Source organism: Micropterus salmoides, unplaced genomic scaffold (assembly GCF_014851395.1).
Source record: "Micropterus salmoides isolate LMB-PRFRI ecotype aquatic unplaced genomic scaffold, ASM1485139v1 Ms_hic_scaffold_14, whole genome shotgun sequence".
NCBI lineage: Eukaryota > Metazoa > Chordata > Actinopteri > Centrarchiformes > Centrarchidae > Micropterus > Micropterus salmoides.
The window spans coordinates 9272486-9296160 of record NW_024040485.1 but is presented as its reverse complement, the minus strand read 5'-3'; the positions used below and the strand labels follow the sequence as shown (position 1 = coordinate 9296160).

General features: G+C 40.6%; 1 protein-coding gene across 1 annotated transcript; it reads left to right on the top strand.

Annotated features, from left to right (window-relative positions):
- Positions 1-1154: 1154 nt before the first annotated feature.
- LOC119901820 (protein APCDD1-like) lies at positions 1155-23675 on the top strand. The gene is made up of 5 exons (XM_038717510.1): positions 1155-1524; positions 7428-7611; positions 9163-9688; positions 19550-19871; positions 21002-23675. The coding sequence occupies exons 1-5, from the start codon at positions 1485-1487 to the stop codon at positions 21460-21462; spliced, it is 1533 nt and encodes a 510-aa protein (XP_038573438.1). The 5' UTR covers positions 1155-1484; the 3' UTR covers positions 21463-23675.

Here is a 23675-nt window from a genome sequence, read left to right as displayed (position 1 = left end):
GAATGAAAAGGAGATAGAGATTCTCGCCTCAGGGTCAAAAGATCAGAGAGACGACAGCAAGTTGAAAAGAGACAGAGAGTTAGAAACTTCAAGCCAAGGTGTCTCTCTCTCTCTCTCACATGCCCATACACACACACACACACACACACACACACACACACACACGTACACAACAGGTGTTTAGGGGGAAAAGCCTCTGTGAACCTTTGTTGTAGTTCCTCCCTTCAGGCAGGCAGGCTGTGATGAGAAGGTGTATAATTTGAGAGCCACGGTCAAGAAAATTGTACAGCATTCATCATGAACGATAACAAGCAGGATGTCCGACACAAAGTAAAGTAAGGAGTGTGGTTCTAGGACAACTTTAACCCTAATTAATCCCTAACACAAGATTTCTGAAATTCTAATTTGGTTACTCTTTTATTCTATATCCATGTAAACCATTGTGATATCCCAACATCACTGCCACAACTCTCACATTCTACCATGCACATTCAGTTCCTGCCAGGATCTAGACTGTAACCAAAAGAGTCTAAGAATAGTGTCCATCTTATTTTGGGTTTGTCATTTTTGGGGCTTGTGCACAAAAGGATGTGTTGTTGTAAACAACCCAAACATACAGTATGTACCGCAGATATTCTGGTTCTATTAGAACATAACTCTGGTACTAACTGAGTTTTTAGTGACTGTGTCACATTTTAAGGTTAAGTTATAGTCCTACTTTTATAGTAATCTTGCTGAGATAACTAGAACACCCTGATAACTCTTTTGGAATGGGATTATGATTTGCAAGCTAAAAACTTAATTGACAGAGTTTAAATCTGGTTTTCTTCAAACCAAGTTGAAACATTTAGTTCTTAAATTGGATATTTAGCTTGTAAAGTCTCATTTTAAGTGGGTTTATTGAAAAATAATGATAAAAAAATATGTATATTTTGTGGTGTCATAAAGTGGATGCTGCTTTGCATGTTTGCATTAGGTAGTATTTAGTTAGGTAGAGTTAGGTAGTATATAGATATTATTAAGATTGAAAACAACTCTAGCTTTAACTAACACACCTTCTACACATAGTCGATTTAAGAGGAAAACTTCAACGCACACTCCACGCCCATAAAATCTCAGCAGAGGCGGCGGGGCTGGGGGGGGGGGGAGTCCAGTCTGAACACACGGACAGGACGCAGGACGCACGGAGGACGCGCGTAAAAGCAACCGAGCTGCTTCACTTCAACACTGAGGTTGTCCCTAGCAAAGTCTGGACTTTCGTTCGTTTTCTATGCGTTGTCTTTGTTTTGATCCGCATGTACGGCGGTGTTTTACACTCTCAAGCGAAGCAGAGTGGGTTTCCTATGATGCTCGGATATCACAGGAGTGTTTGCTCCACGCTTTGGATGGATAATGTGAGGATTTGTGTCGTAATTAACAAGGACGCTGCGTAAAACCCGAACATCCCAGTGTGACAAGAAAAATCTCATTCCTCATAGTGCGAAATGGCTCCATCATTTGCACTGCTTCTCGTTGCTTTTTTGGGTAAGAAACTTTGACATGAATTGACTTTGTTTGTAGTTATAACTGCAGCAAGTGTGGAGGTTTGATGGACTTTCAAATATAGGTGAAAAACATGTTTTACTCCACCTGTGCATGGAAAATATAGATCTTTGACAGCCTATTAAAAACCTTTGTTGTACAAAAAATAAAAAAGGATAAGATCATCCAAATTATCCAGAGGATTTGTAAATGTTTTCTACTTCTTCAGTGAAGCATATATGTCAGATAGGAACCTGACATGCCTCTATTCACCTCAGCACACCTGTTTTACCATCATGGCTGTGTGTTTGTGTCTGTGTGTCCAACAGGAGTAATAATTATACTATTTTCTGGCATAAGTTATCCCTTATGCCAAGGTGATGAACATGTTTTGAAGGCTAAAAGGCAATAAAAAGCTTCCTCCGGGGGCTGCCAGCAGATGAAAGCCCTGGAAGAGTTAAGAGCCACTTAAAACATCCATTCCTGATGAAAACCCTGTCTGAGCAGCAGAGGATTATGGGACTGCAGTTGACCCAATCCATCTGCTGCCAGTGACAGTGGAAGATATTTGGCTGTAACTTCAAATGACCGGGTTGAGATAAAACGATATTTTGGAGTCCACTTATCCTTAAGTGTGTTTAAGTGAATCTAACGTTCAATTAAGTGGTGTGTTATTGCAACCTTTCGTAGTAGCAATGAAAATGCACTGTCAGCCTAGATTAGTGTGTGCTGTAAATTTACTGGGGGAGAAAACCTCAGCGAGGCTTCGGAGAGTTAAACAGCAAAGTTTAAAAAAGACACAGAAACGTGGAGGAGCAGCTGCTTGTACTTCATCTTTTACTGAATCTAATGAGACTTTTGCTGGTGCTCAATAACGTCTTGAAGTTTTATCACATCTGTAAATATTCAGTAATTGATTTAAGTGTTTTCTCAAGTAATAGCTTGTCCTACATCTTTTCATGTTCAACATGATGCCGGATTTGTTTTCTTTTTCCTTTGGTGGAAGAGTTGGATTGTGAAGACGTGAATATATGTGTGAGTCTCTATTAAGTTTGGTCATTGTCAGCACAGCAATCAGGCACAATGGCAAACTATAACCATAATAATACAAAAAACACTTCATTAAAAGCCATTTAACTATTCACAATTACAATCTAGAACTCTGCTGATATTGCATTTGGCTCATACCGATATTTAGCGAGTTTAAAAAAGGAAAAAGTTTGAACATTAGAATCACATTTTTAGCAATGCGCACACTAATGTGGTTATGGAAATTGGATTAATTAATCTTGTGAGAGAAATACGTGTCAAAACTACGGCCTATGAAACATTTTTTGCCTGTTTATTTGCATACTGTATACACATGCAGCTATATGTATATTCCATAATAATAACATGTGAAATTTGATATCAACGTGCTAAATCAGAGTCTGTTACATCACTGCCATCATTTTGGGTTTTGTTAGGCTGAATCCCAATTACTAGCATGTTTCAGTTGTCTAGAGATGAACAGTTTGATGTGTGAGCAAAGCAAGACTTGGCAACTAACAAAAATCTAAAGACGCCAAATAATGAGTGCTGTGACTGCAGAGGCATCAGTCAGAAAAATTAGTACATATCAAGGGAAACATTCTTACAAAAATCATGTCAGCATAAGTTTGATGTGAGATAAGTGAGATGAACTGCAGCAACAGAAAGAAAGGAAGGGCGGTCACAAGTTCGAATAAACCAACAGGGGAAAGACAGAGGAAAGACAGATGTAGGAGATACAAATGATGCTAATTGCCATGCAGCCCAGTCCTACCTCCTGTATTGCAGCTACAGAGATGATTCATTCAGTGGTGGAGGACAACGTCACGTTCTCTTTGAAAAATAGCAACACCACAAGAGAAGGAGACTATTCTTCATTAGCAAAACCCTTCATCAAGGTCGACTTAAGCATCAGCTTTCAGTTATATGATATGATCTTCATCAACAGATGGAGTTTTCATTGAATTGTTCACATTTCCTTTTTGTCTGACCACTTGGCTTAAAAGACCATGGAAACAGAGAGCCTTATCTTCGCAGCTCCAGAAAAGCTATTAAGTGGATTTAAGGTGAGACTTAAGTGTGTGGTAGTTACATGCGTACACAATGCATTTAATGTCAAATAAATTCATGAAAACAAGAATTATTTTCAGGGTTTCTGAAAACCTTTAACAAATTAAAGGTTTTAGATGGTTAGCCATGCTAGCAGTGAGGCTGTAGTGATGGATTTCAGATTGGTCCCCCCACTTTGGACTGAAATAGCCTATCTCAACTACTTGATTTCAACGACATTTAGTACGGATATCCATGGTGGCCAGAAGATAAGTCGTAATGACTGCTCTAATTGTAGAGCAGTCAGGCTTATTTCTACTCTTTTCTTTGACTGCTGCATGTTAGCATGCTAATGTAAGCATTTAGATCAAAGCATCATCGTGCCCATAAGTAGGCTACAGTCTAACTGAGCCTCTAGCATGGCTGTAGACTTAGCTGTCAGATAAATGTGTATTGGATTACAAAAAGAACAACATTTCCCTCTAAAATCCACTGAAGTAGAAAGTCTAAAAAAAAAAAATACTTAAAGCACCAGTATCTTCTTTAAAGTTGTACAACTGTACTTAGATACTTTCCACCTCTGGAATTGTACACTTTAAAGTTAAAGTCCTGAAGTGTATTTTCTCTACCCCCTTCAAGTCCTACATGCTCACTGCCAAATTCTAAGATAACACAAAGAACAGTCCTTGTCTGGTCTCTGCTCTGGCACCTCTGGATTTTTCTCTTCCCATAAACGATGTGGAGTCTCTCTGCTTGTCAGGGGTCCCAGTGCTGTTACCTCACCAGTGGGATCAGGCCAACTGGAAATGTTCTCTATGGTTTGGGGCTCTGGGAGTTTTGTGGGCGCTTTGATTTAGATAGAGAGCAGCAGTTTGGGAAAGCAGCAGCGAGGGACCGGAGAGGGTTTTAGTCCAGCCGTTCTGATTATTGCCTTAATGAGGGGAGAGGTTTTTAAAAAATGTTTTTTAAAGAAAGCTAATGGAGGAAACTCCCACCACTCACATATTTAACACTCAGTGAATGTGTAGAGACAGAGTCGTATGATGCATCCCTCTTAAAAAGTAATTTTACAAACAGGCTACACACAACCTCTTTTTAATCATTTCCTCATTTATTTCCCCGTAAGCCTGTTTTCCATTTTGAGTTCTCGCTTTGATGATGTAAACCTCTTTTGTAAAAAAAAGAATTGCAACTGTGTTTTCAAAATTACTCTAAATAAAGCTTGTGTTTTATTATAATTATGACATTTTCACAAAGCCGCAAATGAATCTTAAGCATGTCTTGGTCTGATGCAGCTGACTCTGGATCAGGTGTGTTTCTGCTGCAAATATCAAAACAAGCAGCTTAACATCAGCTACAGAAACACTTCATTAACCCACATTAACAGCTAAAAAGATGCATGCTAGATGTATGTTTGTTTTAAATTTGATGCAAGATTTTCACAGATTACAGTATAAATCAGCTTTCTTTTTTTACATGTCTTTTTAAAGTGATGGAAAGTGGTAAGTGCCCGATTTGTTTTGAAGCTGAGAAGCATGTGTGTTTGCAGACAAATTAAAAATCTTATTCTATTCCTCAAGATATTCATTCAGTATCTCTGTTGGTGAGGGCATTCATTACCCAGAATCCCTAGAAAGCTGCAGCAGAAGATAATTCCCCATACTATCATCAGCTTCTTCCTGTGTCACATTTGCATAATATCTGTTGTAGCTCTGGTGTCAAGTGGAATTTTAATCAAACATGGCTGATTCTTGGGAGCTTGAGGAGTTTTGGCTGTAGCGTGGAGTAACCTATCTCACCTTTACCTTTGTCTCAGCACCTATTGTCATCCAATTATCGTGTAAATCCACACCAAAATCTCCGAAATCATTCTGCACTTATTGGATATACTTGATGTGTATGTGAGTGGATTTTATCATCTCTACTAGAGCTAGTGTTTCAGTCAAGTGTCTCATCATAAAACAGATGTGGTTGAGGCCATCTATTAGCAACCACCTGCAAATAAGCAAACTCCGCTGAAGAAGACTGTGCGTTATGGTTGAAAGCTGTTGAAAAAGCTAGTACAGTAAGGGGTTTCCAAAGTCAAGAATACATTATCTTGCTCAATTCTGATATGTTTCCTTTTCATTACAATATGACCACTTTGGAAGATGCTGGGCTGTTAGGTTGGTTGAACTTCTGCTTAGCTCTCATTGGTTGTTGTAGCTGTCAGTTTACATACATTTATTGAAAATTGTAGGGTTGTAAATACAATTTTCATGACAAATCAGCTTTTATTTTCTTGATTTAATTGTTTTGTCTGACCATGACTCTAAAGGTAAAGCAAATTATTAATTTTCTATTGATGAACTAAGTCATTAATTGATTCGACAGTTTCGCTCTAGAAAACTGCTACATGAACAAATCTGTCAGTAAGAGATTCATAATGTCGGTTTTGTGAATGAATATTGTTCAGCGTGTGTGTACTTTTTAATGCTTTGCTGTGTGTGTCCTACCCTGAAATTCACCTGCTAATAAACCTGAGGCGGTATTTGACCAGCGGAATCCTCCAGTGAGGTTAAAAGTTGTCAAAACAAGCTGACCAGGATCTTTCCCTGGGTCCAGGCCTGACTGTGGGTGCAAAAAAAAAGCCACACAGAAAATGCAACAAACTGTGGAGCCTTTTCTTTGATATTTAACACAACTCCAGCCAGCAGAGCAGCGTTACTAATGCCACCAGCTGAGTCGGGGATCAAGTCTCCCCACTGTCCAGTGTTTCCAATGAGCTGTGCTGTGATGTGGTGATTTACACACAAGCCTCAGCTAACACACATAGGGGCTGCCTCGCTGGATGGTACTTTGTTCTTCATGGAGCTTTTGGCTGCTTTAATCAGATGTTTTTGTTCCTCCCTCTCTGTGTTATTAGTTTCAAATTAAAAGCAGAGGCGACCACGGCAGCATTCTAAAGTGTTAAATGATATTGCCATGCAAGTTGGGTCCAAATAGAAAGAATTTAAGGCAAAGTCGTCACATTTCAAGGTAGATTTTCATGATATTAGAGTATTATATGGAATAAATCCTCACTGGAATGTAAGCTTCAAGGCATTTCATTGGCTGCAGGCTTTGAAAATGTGTTCATTTCCGATATTCTATCCCTTTAAGCTCAGCCCATTGTTGAAGGTATTGTTATTTCATGTGGTGCATCAAGGGTGTGTGGAGTGGGAACTGAGAGTTTTTTAAACTTTGTAGCTTGGTTTCAGAGTTTGTTTTGTGTCTGCTCTGCTAGCAGGAAGCCACCTATCAGTTCCTTTACTTGGACATCTAAGCTTTGCCATCACTTGCTCAGCTAATATTAACCCATAAAGACTCCACTCAGACCAGGTGTTGCAGGTCACTGATAAAGCCCTGTGATTCCTGGGTGATGACATGAGTTAAAATGACAAATAATGATAAATAAACCCCTCTAAAGACGTAAGAGGCCCGACTGGTTAAATAAGCAGAGAGAAATCATGAGAGCGAAACTTCAAACTAACAAGATAACGTCTTTTTCTGTTTGATCGAAGTGTAATTAACCCTTGTAGAAGTTACCTTTTAAAAGCAGTTGTCTGTCATTTATTATATAAAGATCTAAAAGGGGAAAACATTTCAACCTCAATGAGGCAAATGTCATCTATCTAAATATGAAGAAACTAATATCGTCCTAATTTAGTTCAAATATATAACACAAAAATCTCATGGATGAAACTTCTTTCTTTGATGTTTATAAAAAATATATTTTTTCCCCAAACAATCATGATCAACAACAATGAATAATAGCGAAACCCTTCCTGTCCTTATTGTTCCCACAGGCTGGACTGAATGTTCCTCTCTTTACTACTCAGACGGCCGGTCCAGCCGTCTCTCCCTGGAGAAAACCTTCGGTCGGTTGGTCAAAGACTCCCAGTGCCAACACATGTTGAAGCACCTTCACAATGGAGCCCGAATCACAGTGCAGATGCCTCCCAACGTAGACGGTCACTGGGTGTCCACCAGGTAAACAACTACTTTGACATACAAAATACAGTTTGGGTATGAAAACATGACATGTATCCTAAAATGGTTTAGGTGATTGATGATCTCTTGTTGGGACACAATCTATCATAGATAAATAGATCAGCTACATAAAGCTTCATAAAGTGTACCATTCATAACAAAACTACTGACGTTTCTTAAAACATACATACATGCAAGAGTTTGTAGAGTGATTTCTTACTTTTCAAGTAGTGATTACTGTTACTTGATGTCTGTACAGTAAGAAAATAAACTTGCAGAGCTTTCTGTCCAGTTAGTTTTATCAAGGTTACTGCCTTTTTGTGAGCAGGGACTGTTCTGAAAGTTCTTTGAAATCCTTTGTTGGTGCATTTGCTAATGATGACCAAAATCACATTATCCTTTTCAAAATATTCATCTTCATCTTCCATCTCTACTTTCTTCTTCTTCCTCTTCCTTGGCGTGTAAGAGCAATGCTTTGCATCAGCCAAATCTTGAATTTGAGTTTGCTGGCATCATTATCTTTACCTCTATCTTTATCATTACCACACAAATATAACTTAACTTGGGCCCCAAAAAGTACACTAAAGGTTTCCTGTAATGGATTACAGTGATCTCAAGCACATTTTCAAGTCTCTACAAATTGATGTTCCTACCATATTGGTATTAACTAAAAATCAGTGGCTGCCTAGAAGTTACAAACAAAAAGATTAGTACTTGCAAGATTAAGAACCTGCACTTGTGATAAGAAAGTCAGAAGGCTCAAATGGAAGGGCTTGCTGCTAGTGATGTGCGGATCGATCCTAAAGTATCGATATTTCTGATACCAACGTTTCCTGCTCTAGGATCGATACTCATATAAAAGGATCGATATCTAAACTCAGTCATCTGGAGCAAGTGTGTGTTTTATCACAAGTATCTTACTGTCACCAGGATGGTCTAATTATACTCAGTAGGAACTACTTTTCCTTCTGCCTGTCAAAGTCATGCTTGCGCTACGGCTCTGTGACGGAGCTTCTTTGAAATGAACCGCTGCAGCCCTTAACATTTCCCGCGATTGAATACTGACTCTGGCTGACTGTAAAAACAGTCACGTCTGGCTGTATTTTAGCTGTGAAGGTAATAATGATGTTGTGTGTGATGTGTGTGCAAAGACAGTGAAATACTTTGGCAACACTGCAAACTTCGCTAAACATCTGAGATTAAGTCTGTCACAATAACATGATGATGTTATGAAGCGGCAAATCTGAGCAGGATATTTTTATTATAATTAAAGAATGTGACAGTAGTTTGATGTCTTGTCATTATGCAGTTATTATTTGGAATTGGTGAGGCTACAGCCTACTCCTTATTTCTCTCATAAATACAGAAACGGGAGGGGGGAGGTCACATAAAATAGAAATAAAATATGTAAAAAGTATTGGTATCGGAAATACCAGCCTGGGTATTACTTGGTATTGGATAGGATAGGAATTAAGTGGTATCGCACATCACTACTTGCTGCAGACTAACTTCGCTCTGTGTTCCCCTGAAACCTCCTATTTTCTGTTGTAGCTGTGAGGTGAGACCAGGCCCGGAGTTCCTGACGCGCTCCTACAGTTTCTACCCCAACAATACCTTCCAGGCTCACCAGTTCTACTACGAGGACAACCACTGCACCAAACCCACCTACACTCTGGTGATCCGGGGTCGTCTGCGCTTACGCCAGGCTTCCTGGATCATCCGCGGCGGCACAGAGGCGGAGTACCACCTCCACCGCGTCCAGATGGTTTGTCACACAGCCACCGTGGCCAAAGAGCTCAGCCAGAGGCTCAACTGCAGCTGCAGAGGGGCCGTGAAGGGCCCCTGGGAACCCAGTGTGATCTACGAGCTCTGGAGCGAGGAGGGCGGCTATGACTGCTCCAGGGAGCTTAATTTTGCCATGCATGAGCTGCAGCTGCTGAGGGTGGAGAAGCAATACCTGCATCACAACCTGGATCACCTGGTGGAGGAGCTGTTTCTGGGAGACATCCACACTGAGCCGTCCCAGAGGCTGTACTACAAGCCATCCAGCTACCAGAGCGCCCTGCAGAATGCCAAGGTAAGTCCCTAATGACCGTCTCTCAGTTAGAGTCAAGAGGGATGAGGGGGAAATTTGGCTTACTACTCAGGAGTGTGCTGATGAATGTTTCTTTGCAACTTTTAATCAATGAGAACATATTAATTTATATTTTATCTGTAGAGGCCTTAGTAGAGTTTGTTTTCTAGTATTCCAAATTAAAAGCCATGTCCCTGGTTGCTGCAGCTCTCGTCATTGTTAACCTTGGAAGCACTGCAGAAAGACTTACCAACCGCTAGTCCTTTAGCCAGGATGAGAACTTTTCCAATAGCCTACGCTAATACTGTGTTTTGTGTTTGTTGGAATGCACGACTAAGTTGGAGGTAGAGTTTTCTTTTCACACAGCGCGGTGCAGAACCTCTGCTGAACTCAACTCCCACTGTGTCAACCCTCCACACCACAAAAACCACACACACCAGAAATGGCGTGAACTGACCTTAAGAACAGTGTTCTTGTGTGAGAGTTTATATGAAGCGTAGACTACGGGAGCCTGTGCGGAGACCTGGGTTAAACTGTATTTGATAGTAAGTCTTTACATTATGTTTATTAGAAATAAGACATTGAATGCAGAACAAGTGTAGAATGCTGGAATGTCATGTTGTCGTCAAATAAGTCTTTAGAAGACAGTGATAGTTAACTCACCCTGCGTTCACTATAAGGTTATTGTCTTCAGTCAAGTTTCCCTCAGCGCTCTCACAAAAACTAAAATACAACCAGACTTCAGAGTGACTGAGAAATCTCTGCAGCGCTGTCTTGTGCAGACTGTGATACTTACTGAATACTGATACTGCTGAATCATTAATAGCTGTAAGCATGTAGGCCTGGGACTGACTGTGAAAGTATCAGGCATGTTTGTCTTAATATAATAATAAAAAGTATTATTATTATCATCAGTAGCCATTTTGCTACAATTACATTTCACACAACAGCTGCCTCTGTGTTTGCGAACTGACCTTCTTTTCTCCGTGAGAGGGAAGAATTGAGAAAGTTGCGTGGCGCTGCAGGGAGCCCCCAGCTGCAGTAGTGCATGGATCAGGCCTAATATTCATCCAGCCAGACGGAATGATCACGAACCATTCAGTGTGTCGGTCGTACTAGCGACACAACCCAGACAGGAGAGGGGGTAGGGCGGACCATGGACTGGAGATCGCGGAGCGACTAGCCCTCTGTGGTGAAGTTAGTTTAATATTCACGGAGCTATTGAAGATAACAGGCGCGAAAACCAATGAATGTTGAATATTAAACTAACTTCACCCGGTATCGTACGTTCCCTCTGGCTGGATGAAGTCTGACACTCCGCATGATCCATGATGATAGAGAAATATAGAGATTAATGGCAATAAAGCATGCTATCAATATTTTAGAGACCCCCCAAAATATCTCAAAGCATGCCTTTAGGGGAGCTGATGTCTTATTACTGGCTCCCCCAGTTCGCACCCGGTAATAATAACGGTCAGGAATTTTATCATGGTTTATGGTTAAACCGGTAATTGCTTCATCCCTACTTGTGATACAATCTGAATTGTTCTGAGGCAGTTAACGCCACCTGTCTGTGGCAACAAACCATCTGATACTTACTCAAATACTGTTTAATCCAAATCTGATTATGGATCGGTGTGTATGTCAGCAATCTTGCCCTTATACACTTAACATTTGCACTGGTAGAAACCATAAACTATGTACATACTGATTTCATCATGTCAAGAAAGAACCCTTTCTTTCCTCCACTGTGCTTATGGGATGTAATTTCTCTATTTAGACTGCTGAACAGCACTTTCCCTGCTGGGTTAAACCCTAGAGTCATGTTTTCACTGTCACCCTCTACAGAGATGACAATAAAATCCTGTTCAGGTCCCCTGTCTAAATAAACATCCATTTGTATGGGGATGATGGGGCTTGGTGTTGCTGATCAGAATGTAAACAGAGTGTGGAGTGAAGAGCTGAGATCAGACAAGCACCCCTGTGCCGCTGTAATGACCAGAGCTGCTCTCCTTAAGCCGCTCTGGCCTGCAGAGGCGCAATCTGAAACCAGGCCTATCTGGGAGTGATCAACATGTGGTATTCCTAGAATTTGGAATCATGCTGCCATATGAATTATTCCAGTGAGCAAATACCAGGTCTGATTTCATGCATGCCTGAGGCTCAAATCAAAGTGTAGCATGTGCTCTATTTCTCCTTGGGGTTTTCTGAATAAAAAGGAAGATGGGGTGTTGGACGAGCTGTGATTCATTTTTACGTAGGTGCACTTCCAAAGTTGCAGTTCAGAGTCAAACATATTTACAGCGTTGTGTTTTTAAAGGGTCATTTTAAAGGCGATTCAATGTGCTTTACACAAAAAACAAAATGTAAGAGCAACACAAGGCAATATAAAAATACACGTAAAACAATTAAAAAGAGTTATAGAGGGATAGAAAATATATCTGACCAAACAGGAGAGTAAAAGTTACAGTGCATTAATTACATTTACATAATCCAAAAGCACAATATTTTTCCAGAAACCTGGTTACTGTGGATAATCTGTGACTAACCCACAGAACACACTGTATAGATTTCATAGGTTTTTCTCTGCAGAAAGTCATTAAATATAAACTGTTAAGTTTGTTCTTTGACTTGTGCAGCATAACCTGGACATTGTTTCTAAATATCATGCAACTCTTTTTCTTTTTAATTAAATAAACAATGGTAAAATAACTTTGTTGTGAAAGGTGTTCTTGTAGTGACAAACTCACAGAATTATTGCCCAACCCTGCAGTTTCTTAACTGCCAGCAGCTTTATTGTTTTAATTCACTTTCACCACCTTTATCAATCTCATTACCAGCTGCAGCAGGCAGCTGTTTTCATATAAACCTGCTTTAAGCCAAGTGCCTTGGCACCAAACGGCAGACAGACACAGTTGGCAAGTAGATGGCGAACATAGTGGAGCAGCAGTTAAAGGGCCAGATATTTTGCTCAGGAGAGAGACCAAAACAAAGCTAAAAGGAGTGGGAATACTGGTAGAAAAAGCTTCACTTAGTTACTTTTTCACATATGCAGAGGACCCAAGACCTGTAAACAGACTTTAAATTTATCAAGTGGCCAGAAACCAGATGAAAATACATGAGTGTATCACCAACTTTAAGTTTATACGGTAATAATTTGTCAGTTTTGCACTGATCCTAATGAGCCAATTAAATAATTTTTTTGTAATGTTTTGAGCACTGAAATTCCAATGACCTCCATTGTATATGGTTAGAAGCAGAAATCTGAAAACCTCAGCACAGAGACCCAAAACTATCTGCTTGGCTAGATCCCTGTAGATAAGTACGGAAATATTTTATTTTATAGTGTGGGTGGACTGACCCTTCAAGCTTGGTAATATGCTTCGATAATAACACAAGCCTGCATGATAGACATTTTTGAACATCATAAATGTTGACTAATTTTGGCCCCATAGGTCATCATCTAAGCGCATACAGTCATTTTCTTTTTTTGAATCTATATTTTTTTGGTGAAACATTGGTAGAAAATACTTCACTCCTTCCTACACAAACCGATCATCCCTTGAGGTTGTAATGGTTTCTTTTAAGGGATTTTTATTGCCATGGTGACTATCCAATTCATTAATCTTAAGCGGTGTACCCAGAGCTGGTGCCAGCGTGTTCATTTGTGGTTATTGGGTGGATCTCGGTAGTGAGGCAACAGCAAGGCAGCAGACTTTGTTATAAAGTTTGTTTCTTCTGTTTTCTGTTGCACGGTTCACTGCTGCATCACAGAGGCAGAGTAATGACCACTTGATAATGATCCTTGTTAAGAAGAGATGTGTGTTTTTATATTGTTGTTGTTGGAAAAGTGTTTCGGTGGTTATGATGGTTTTTACACGGATCCCTCATGGAGAGACTCATTTGTGATGTTACGCTTTCCCTGAGTTTGGTCTATGTTATGTTGTCCTCCTGTGAGCCTAAGCCCTCTAAGTACATCTAAAACTTGAGCAATGAAGCTATTCAGTCTAAGATAAGACTCCTTTTATGAATTCCTGGGAGGTAATTTTACAGGAAAGATGCGGGTCTAGCTTTAAGGATACCAACATAGAAAAGCATGGGTGAACTGTCTTTCATTTCACAAATAGCTTTCTTAAGCATTTTAAAGCCTGATGTAGTTTCTGTCCCTCGTAAAATGTTTGCTTCTGGACATCATCTTCCCCTGAACTGTCGTGGTAATCCCCAAAAGGCACAAATGAAAGATGGCTGCCAAACCAGCTCTTCTTGATCTACTCTGGCTTGGCTTGAACCTATTTTTTGTGCCTGCCAAATGTAGTAGTAAAAAATGAAATGAATAAATGTCATTTATGTGACGCGAGGGCAGTAATATGCTTCCTCATTTCCTCCATTTTTCTTCAATTCCAGTAAGGGTATAAATGCTTTGCTTCCAGCATGAAGAGCCAACAGTTTATTGGGTAAAGGTTTTAGATTACAGTCAGCAACACACAGCATCACTCTGTGTACCATTACAGTACATGCTGATAAATGAAGTTGGGGAATACAGGAGTAACAATCTGGGAACTCATAGAATTTAAATTGTAGGTGTAACGAGGAACCTATTCTGTTGTTGCTAGCCTATATGACGATTACTGAACAACAAAGGTGGACTTTTGGGGGAAGATAGGGTGATTCATGGGGTGAGTTTTTTAGAATTTCATAAATCTGATTACCATAGTATTTACCAAAGCTGGAAGGTTACAGACCTTAACAAAAGAAGATAGGCAAACATAGTTCCCTTTATCAGTTTGCTGTACTTACTAAATAAGTATGGGATACATTTGTGCTGTTTACTTAGGCAAATAAAAGGTCCAGGGGAAAACGGTATCATCAGGAGCATGCTGTATCCTTAAAGCCTATATTGGTCTTGCTCATGTACCCTGTAAAATTAGTATTAAAGAGGTGGTATTATGCTAATTTTCAGGTTCAAAATCTTTATTAGGGGTTGTACCAGAACAGGTTTACATGGTTTAATTTTCAAAAAACACCATATTTTTCTCATACTGCCAATCAGAAGCAGAGAAGGGCGGGTCGTAAGAAACAAGGTAGTGTGATCCAAATCAAAGCCCCTTCAGACTGCAACCGTAACTGAAGTTACTCACAAGTCCACAACCACACAACATCATTGTTCCACATCTTACCATAAACTACTACAAAAAATCACCATATTTCAACTCAATTTTACGTAAAAATTTGACTGTTTGCTCAGTAGCTTTCACATCGGGTGTAACATTAGCATTATAGTTATAGCTGTGTTAGCCAATGTTTACAACAACTCCGCACTTGAACAGTCTGTGAAGTTACATTGCCGTGTTTATTTTAAATATAATTCACAATCAATAAAGAGGCCCAAACAGAGTTGGAGTTGCATCGTCTTTTAGGACTAAACGTTGAACTGTTGCCGGTGTTCTGAGGATCTATGCTGCCTTGCCGAAAAATGCTACCATAGCGCAAATCGATAGACTCAACTCTACCCAGAGATAGTACATAGCTTGTCGTCATAGCGACGCCACACGTAACTGCCACGATGTAATGTTCAATGCGACACACACACCAGCGATCCACACAGCTTTCTCTTTATTTACGTTTCAACATTCCTCAGAATGTAAAGACAGATAAGCGGTATGAAAACCTTCCAGCTGTGTTTTCCTCTGCCGTTGTTTCTGCAGCGGTCTGTGTGACGGCGGGAGCAGAGGCCTCTGTGAGCGAGCGGCTGGCCGGCCTCACACGCTCCTCCCGCAGGATGGTGCAGGCTACCCCCGCAGCCACTTGCGGAGCTCCTCAAAATATTCAAGCATTTTTGTTCCACCATCACTTCTCGTAAAACTGTCAATATTCAAAATCTACCCAGCTGATTTCTCACCTCAAAACTTCTCAGAAGTGGATTTAGTTATGAAATTCCATATGAAAACTGTAAAATATAAAACTTCAGCAGCAGTCATGTTTTCATGTTATATTTTAGTATCCCTCAGCTCGCTTGGAACCTCGACGGAGGTGAGGTGATATGAAAAAATGTACCTGGAAGCAGGTACAGGTACAACATTTCTACAATGGAAACCCAAACAAAGGCGAGTCGAGCCAAAGGGCCTCGGCTCAGACTAGCTTGGTTTGAGGGCGTGCCTGACCCCGCTAGCCGCTTGGCAAGCTTTATGACGCGTTTTCATTGTGACGTCACAAGTAAAGGCTGGACTACAAACGAGCTGTTTTCAAGCAGTTCAGAGCAGAGCTTTCTGTGGGAGATGGGAACTCCCTTTGTGCTGGACTTTGGGCTTTTTCACTTTGCAAACCTGTTACATGCACAAAAAAGAGAGATAACTCAATAAAGGAGAGGGGAAAAGCCAAAAAGCATAATACCACCTCTTTAATATCCCAAAATACTTGCAGTAATAATTCTCTTCAAATTCCTCCCAAACACCAGATTGTTGCTCATTACTGTACCCCGCCATAACAGATCTTTGTACCTACATGTATGTAAGCTACTGTACTGGCACACCATTAGTACAAAACATGACAGTAAATTGGGAAGAGTTATGCTCTACTGTAATCTAAAGTGTAGCCATGTTGAACATACTTACAAATGTATTTTGCTTTATTAAATGTAATGTTAAAGTTTGTGAACCTTCATCTTTTATTGTCAGTCGATTTAAAGGGCTTCTCCATGCTTTTACCCTCTCAAATTTATAATAGTTTGTTATAGCATTACTTTATTGATTGATATTTATGGATGTATTGTAGAGCTGTTCAGTTTCAGCGGATCCCTTATAAAGCTGAAACATTTAGTTGATTAATTAATCAATAGAAAAAGTAAAGCTGATGATACACGGGGCAACTTTCTGAGCAATGTTGCTGGGCAACTTCGCCGTCTTTTTCACTCACTAGGGGCTCACTTCTTTTACATCTGATTTGGGCAGAAGGGAGACGAGGGAAAGACATCATGATGTGCTCATGTGGAACTGAAGCACCCTTAAAGTTCACTTTAGGTCTTATAACCATCTTGGCCCCCAAACCCAAATTTGAACAATAAGCTGATGTGAGACAAGCAAATGGCAACCACAATGTTTTTGCCTTAGTTAACAAGTCTCTCAGGCTTGAGCTCTTGGCCCAAAACAACCCTGTGAAACCCTAAAGACATTGTTTGATATTCTGGGAAATATTGTCCTTCTTGCTGGGAGTTGCATATGAAGCAAAACACTTCGAATTTGTGTCTTAACAGGTAGTCACTGTGGATGGACTCCACAATTACATATAAGTTCTAACGAGTCTTAGAGCTGCTGGTAGGCAGATTTATTACGGGAGTAATCTTTACTCATTGCCCTTGACGGCAACATTGCCCAGCACCATTGCTCTAAAAGCTGCTCCGCTTATCATCAGCTTTAGTTTTTATTTACATGGTTCAACTCCAGTTCTGTGAAAATGTTCTCAGTCGAAGAACCGCCCAGTAAAAACCATAAATTGGGTTTGAATCATTAGTTTAAATGTTTGAGATAAGTGTGGTGTCACAACAGTAAAACTTTTATTTGCAGCCTGCATATAATTGCACAAATATTGGGTTGTGTAAAGTTCACCTAAGGCACCTCTGAACTGGCTTCAACACTGTGTGGTGATTACTGCTTGATTACAAACTAACATATTAACCTTTTTTATATGCTGCACTCATGGATGCATTTGGGAGGGGGGTGCATGTCCCCTCACATTTATTGTTTCAGGCTGATTTCTTGTTCTCATTTTAAATGCTTATACAACACACCTTCTGAAACCAAACCTACATCCTTGCGTACGCTATTCATTGCTTTAGATAATCAGTGGTACATTCAAAAAGGGTAGAGATGAGAACCCATAGGCAGGCTGTGTGTGTTTCATGGGTTCCTGCAGATCAGGAACATGTTTTCCACACCTGCATCAGAAACTCTTACATATCTCTCTGCATGCTGTATTTATTTCTTACTCATACGCACAAACATAGATGCACAAGTGCTAAGATACACACCCAAAATATACACTATGCTCTCTTACGCACAGGGCTGGATTCACAAGAGGCCTCCCTTCCAGTCGTGTCATTAACCTCTCACTCTGAGGCGGTTATGGAGCTGCACCGGGATTGTAGGATGTAGTGATACTCCTGCTTTTTTCCCTCCTTCTTCTTTCATTTTTTTTTTTTTAACTCATGCGGGACATAGTGTTGTCTGGGACAAGAGTTGATTGGGTTGGGTCTTAAATTTTGACCACCCTCAAATACCAAAAACTCCACCGCCTCCCTGGAGTTTGGTCCTTGGAGTTTTGTGAAATACAGTATATGTATAGGCTTCCAGCTCTGAACCCGTCAGGCCCTCAAGTATTTTCTCCAGCTAGAGACAGCTATCTGTGGATGCTGTGGTCACATGCTGATCCGGGGCTCCACTAAACCAGACAACATATGAACTGAATATGATTAATGGTCATTTATACATATAAACCTTTTTGTCAATATGAGGGTGAATAAAAGACGTCCCACGGTTGCTTTTATGTAGTATGAAAGCTCAGCTCGCTGGTCGCTGTGTGACTTCCTGTTGTTTCGGCTTTAGTTTGACCAGACATCTGTCTTTTACAGTAAAATGATGTGATCACCCTGAGAAAATGCTGGAACCTTGTCTGGCTTCCAACACTCAAGAGGTTCAGACTGAAGGAAATAGTTTTTCCGCCTTCATCTCTGAACAGACGCCAGAAGACTTTTTATGTGGATTTCATGATACAATATACTTTCAGCACTGACAGATTTCTGGATTTTCATGGTGATGCTCGGGTGGGAACTTCAGCTTAGAGTTTGTAAACAATTAACAGATTCAACAGCTGATTTTTATTGTATGAAAGGTTAATCACCAAAGTCTCAGGCCCTTTGGGGTCTTGTTATATTAAAAAAAAAACTTTTTACACAACTGTGTTAATATTAGATTGTGTTTGTATTAAATTTGTGTTGTATGTGAACACACATACAGCGCAAATTTAATACTTGCAATGCTTTCCTCATGGGGGTTTGATCACTGGACAACTGCTGAGTGTTCACACACAACATATAACACGAATAAACACAACCTGTGATTACTACAGCTGTATGAACCGAAAGTAAACATTTTGCTGGGATTTAATTGCAATAAACGGATCAAACTGATTTGTTTATTGCAATTGCCAAATAACTGCAATATGATGCCGATTTGTTAGACATATGAACTTGTGCTTTGTCAGGTCTGTCAGCAGGACAATAACTTTTTAATTGGTTGTTTTCTGAATGGAGTTGCTGCTATGCTAACTTGTTCACCGTAAAGTACAACGATAGCTGGAATAAAATTACAGACACATATTTTCTGAACTCACCAGGTAGTTCAACTTCCTCGCTTTCTTTTCTCCAAGTAATGTCCAGTTTTGTCTGGTTTTTATATAAATATGAAGTCGTAGTCCAACAGAGCTCTGTGTGCCAACCGACGCTAACAACAACAGTGGAACCGGAAATGCACGGAAGCTTGCTGCTGAGAAGTGCAAGTGAAGATAGATCAACGCTGTAATCCCAAAAACTAGAGCTAATTTAATAAAAGCAGTTAGTTAACTCTGAGCTCCTCCCGCGGGTAAACAGCGTAGTTGACAGAGCATAATCCAGATCGACTGTGTGTGTTTATTTGTCCAAAAGCTGCAGCGCTGCACCCGGCTCTTTCTTCTACACTTCCCCGTAGTTTAGCAGCAATCACTGACGTCCGGACAATCTCACCGCTGACGGCTTTCGCAACAAAGCGTCATGCTAATTTCTTGCTCAAGTAGAAAAATTTGAACTCTCACACCGTTCCCCTCCCTTTTTTTCAGAACCATGATCATGGCTGCATCGCCTGTCGTATCATCTTCCGCTCAGATGAGTTCCACCCTCCCATCCTGCCGCCACGGGCCGACCTGACTGTCGGGCTGTACGGTCAGTGGGTGAGCCAGCGCTGCGAAGTCCGCCCTGAGGTCCTCTTCCTCACCCGTCATTTCATCTTCCATGACAATAACCACACCTGGGAGGGCCACTACTACCACTACTCTGACCCCATCTGTAAACACCCCACCTTCACCATCTACGCCCGCGGACGCTACAGCCGAGGGCTTCACTCCACCCGCGTCATGGGTGGGACAGACTTTGTCTTTAAAGGTAAACTGGCTGATATTTTCTGGTCTTACAAATACCAAGATGTCTCAAAAGAGACTTGGTTCTGCTCACTTTTCACCAGAGTTTGATCTGCAGCATTTCCAGCAGAACCATAAAAAGACCTGTCTGCTCTCCATCACAAAATAAAGCAACCATAAGTTTATGTTATATACAATTTAACCTAATTCATCAGGTGATCAATGCAGCCATATGGTGCAGTACACTATGTTTCTACTTGTCTTTTTTTATGGTGGATGCAACTTTTTTTACTTTTTTACTACTCTTTATAACAGATAAGTTGAAAGAAATGGTTTGGCATCGTGGGAAAATGTGTATTCGGTTATCCTGTGCTGTAAATATGTAACTGGAGCCAGCAGGTAAAATCTGCCTATCAGCCCCTCTAAAGCTCTGTAAGTAACTAATTATACTGGATCTTGTTTAATTCATACAAAAACAACAATTTAGGGGAGGGGGGATTATGTGCAGTGACTTCCTGGAGTCTTGTGTTCACCATTAGGATAACGGGCAAACACCAGAGACTCCAGGGAGTTACAAACAATCGCACACATAACCACAGCAGGTTGTTTTTACACTTCAGTTTTTATTCACATTAAACAAATGCAATATAACGTATGACATTAGAGATGCTAGTAGGGTGGTTTATGACCTTCAGACAGAGCCAGACCGTGACAGAAAAGTCCTGTGCTTAGCCAAGTACATTGACTCTGTGTTGTAGCCACTCACGCTAACTAAACTTGTTGCAGGGATCTTGCAGGGAAAGCTCTTGCAGCGCTGCTGTAAGATCAGCTGCTTGTCTGCCCTGGACACGCTGGAAGACGGCTTCTGCTGTTGGCAGATGAAGTGTACAAAGGGCAGCTGACCCTTTCACTGACCTGATGACATCATAGGTCACACTGAGTAATGGTAGCTGAAAGCTGGGTCCGTGAGTTCATACTTAGGTGTGAATAACTGGAGGATTGTGGGGGACTGAGTTCAATGTCTCAGTTTCATAATAAAGGCTGAGTTTAGGTCAAAGAAATTAATGAATTCATCGGTCCCAGTGGTACCAACATACTCTTGGTAACTCTTTAAGAAGTGATTGCTGCTAACAGGTCTTTTGTTTCTTCCTCTAGTGAACCATATGAGAGTAACTCCCATGGACGTAGCCACCACCTCCCTCCTCAACGTCTTCAATGGTAACGAATGTGGAGTGCAAGGGTCCTGGCAGGTCGGGGTGGAGCAGGATGTCACCCAAACCAACGGCTGCGTGGCTCTGGGCATCCGGCTCCCCCACACAGAGTATGAGCTTTTCCGCATGGAGCAGGACACTCACGGCCGCTACCTGCTCTACAACGCCCAGCGTCCCAGCGATGGCTCCAGCCCGGACCGGCCAGAGAAGCGGGCCACTTCCTACCAGATGCCCCTGGTGCAGTGTTCAGCAAGCAGCCAGTCCGACTACAGCAGAGTGGACGACAGCGACAGGCCTCTGCTGCACCACAATGACTGCACAGGGTGGCACAGAGGCAGCCAAAAACACGTCACGGTGGCTCTTGTCGCATTCGTCACATCTCTGCTTCTCTGTTGGCAAAGCTAGAGAGCAGTTTGTGCTTTTTCTACAGAAAGACTCAACAAGACGAGTGTGGATTACATGAGCGGACAGGGAGACTGCCTGTTAAAATAGCAGCTTTTGGATGAAAACTGGTGCTCCTGATCCTCTGAACCCAGCTACCAAAGACTCGATACTGCTGCACCAAAGAAACTGCACTTTAGAGTGGAACTAAAGACCAACCTGTCTGTGTTTCCACAAATATACAAAGATGTGTGTATGTATATATATATATATATATATATCCACATAGACCTGAGAGTATGTTTTATACAGTGTATTTACCTACAGCTATCAAGTCATTGTTTGGTACTGCAAAAAGACACGATTTGATGTGTGGAAACTTTTTCTACAATGAACTCTTGACAAGAAGCTCCCTGTCTGGAGGAGATGTGCTTGTGGATAGTCACTGTTTACAGTAAAAGGGAACTACACTACTTATTACAGTATAGTCTTACAGTATGGTGAACTCAGCTGCAGTTATCCATCATCTTTTCCACATGGAGATCATACTGTTTTGAATACAATAAAACTTAATCGGCAGGTAGTTATCTTCTCCTGTGCAACTTTTTCTGTCATGCTCCCCATCAGACGCCAAAAAAAAGTCACCCCTCCCCCTCTCTTGTTTTTCACGTCACTACATAAATCATGTTCATTCCACCCTCCCTGCAGTGGCTCTACGCCCCCCAGTTTCAGAACCACTGTTCTGAAGAGAAACATTTTTATTCCCTCACTGATCAGATAGCTGCATCTTCACTGGCCGACGCTCGACCTTATTTCCATTGGGGCTATTTTGAAATTTTGTCATGCTCAGACTATTTCATGGTAAATATCAATACTCTCTGTATTTGCAATAATCAAGTTAATGCAATGAAATGTGTTCCACCATTGTACATGCACAAAATACTTCACACGTGTAAAATGTGTTCATTTTTATAAATAAGCAGTAGAAGTTTTGCAAAACTGTACTACAACGTGATCATATCATCACAGTGTGATTCTATACATATCTATAAATGAAAAAAACTAATTGTTGCCCAGTTTCACATGCGATTATTAACTGTAACATGGTTTGTTTATATAAAATGGGTTTGTGTTTTCAAGACGCAAACTGAAACTGTCATCACCTACAACTATAATAATACATACATACATTTGGGTCTGGTTGGGGGGCTAGTTGTAGCTTAACTCCATGATAAAAGATAATATCATTCATTTTCATAGTGAACTATCTAGGCAGTCAGAGTAAGAATTTACTGTTGGCTGATCATTTTTGTTGGGCTGACAGGAAATGAAGAAAGGATTTAACTTGCGGACATCAAATCAAACTGCGACTTCAAAGCTACTGCCACTTTCAAGCAGGAAATCCCCCTAAGTTGTCGTTTATTTTTCTTCCACAGTAATTTTCTACGTCTCTGCTATAAGCGTTGGAGCTTTAAAAAATGTTGTAACAATAAATACTGAAGGTCTGAACAGGAATTTAAGATTTTCCGGTTAATTGTTTCAGGCTTCTTTGAATTCGATGAACTTAGACCGCTGTTTTCAAAAATTTGGAAAAGGGAGTTCTTCATGATTGGTTGGTTTTTTTTAAATAGAACAATTGGACATTTATGTAATTGTAACAAAGGATAGATTCTGTTTACTAAGCACTGTATAGTATGTCACATTACCTGTCTGGATTGTGTAGCTCCTTTTCAAAAAGTCGTCCAGCAAGGAACCTGTGGAATAACATTATATAATAACAAGATGAGTGCTCTTTTCTCCTCAAGGTCGTTTCGAAGCTTGAGAATGTAATAAATTCAAAATACCTTCCATGGGATTAAGGCCATCAGGTATGGCACAGTATCAGCACCCTTCAGTCCTCCACTTGATCTTCATTACAATCTTTATGAAGGTCCCTGCGATGTCGTCATCAGTCTGAAAATGTCGTCCCTGCCATCACCGCTCTGGATCGTGGACCTGTTTGGGAACTTACCAGCATGCTTCTCCCGTACCAGAACTTTCAAATGGTTACAACAGAGAAATTATGAACTGTCACAGCATACTCTTTCTGCAATGGAAAATCTAAATGACAATAATTTCTTTTAGCCAGTTTGTCATTGATTATGCAGAATCTCTTTCCCAGATTGCATTAGACTCCATCAACTGTCTATAACTGGATACATGTATAAGATTAAAGGTTTGATACTCTTTAACATTTA

Excerpts from the sequence above, each read along its gene's own strand:
- LOC119901820 (XM_038717510.1), top strand. The coding sequence starts at position 1,485 with ATGGCTCCATCATTTGCACTGCTTCTCGTTGCTTTTTTGG. Across the intron at positions 7,612-9,162 it reads GGTCACTGGGTGTCCACCAG|CTGTGAGGTGAGACCAGGCC; the intron begins GTAAACAACTAC and ends TTTCTGTTGTAG. Across the intron at positions 19,872-21,001 it reads GACAGACTTTGTCTTTAAAG|TGAACCATATGAGAGTAACT; the intron begins GTAAACTGGCTG and ends TTCTTCCTCTAG.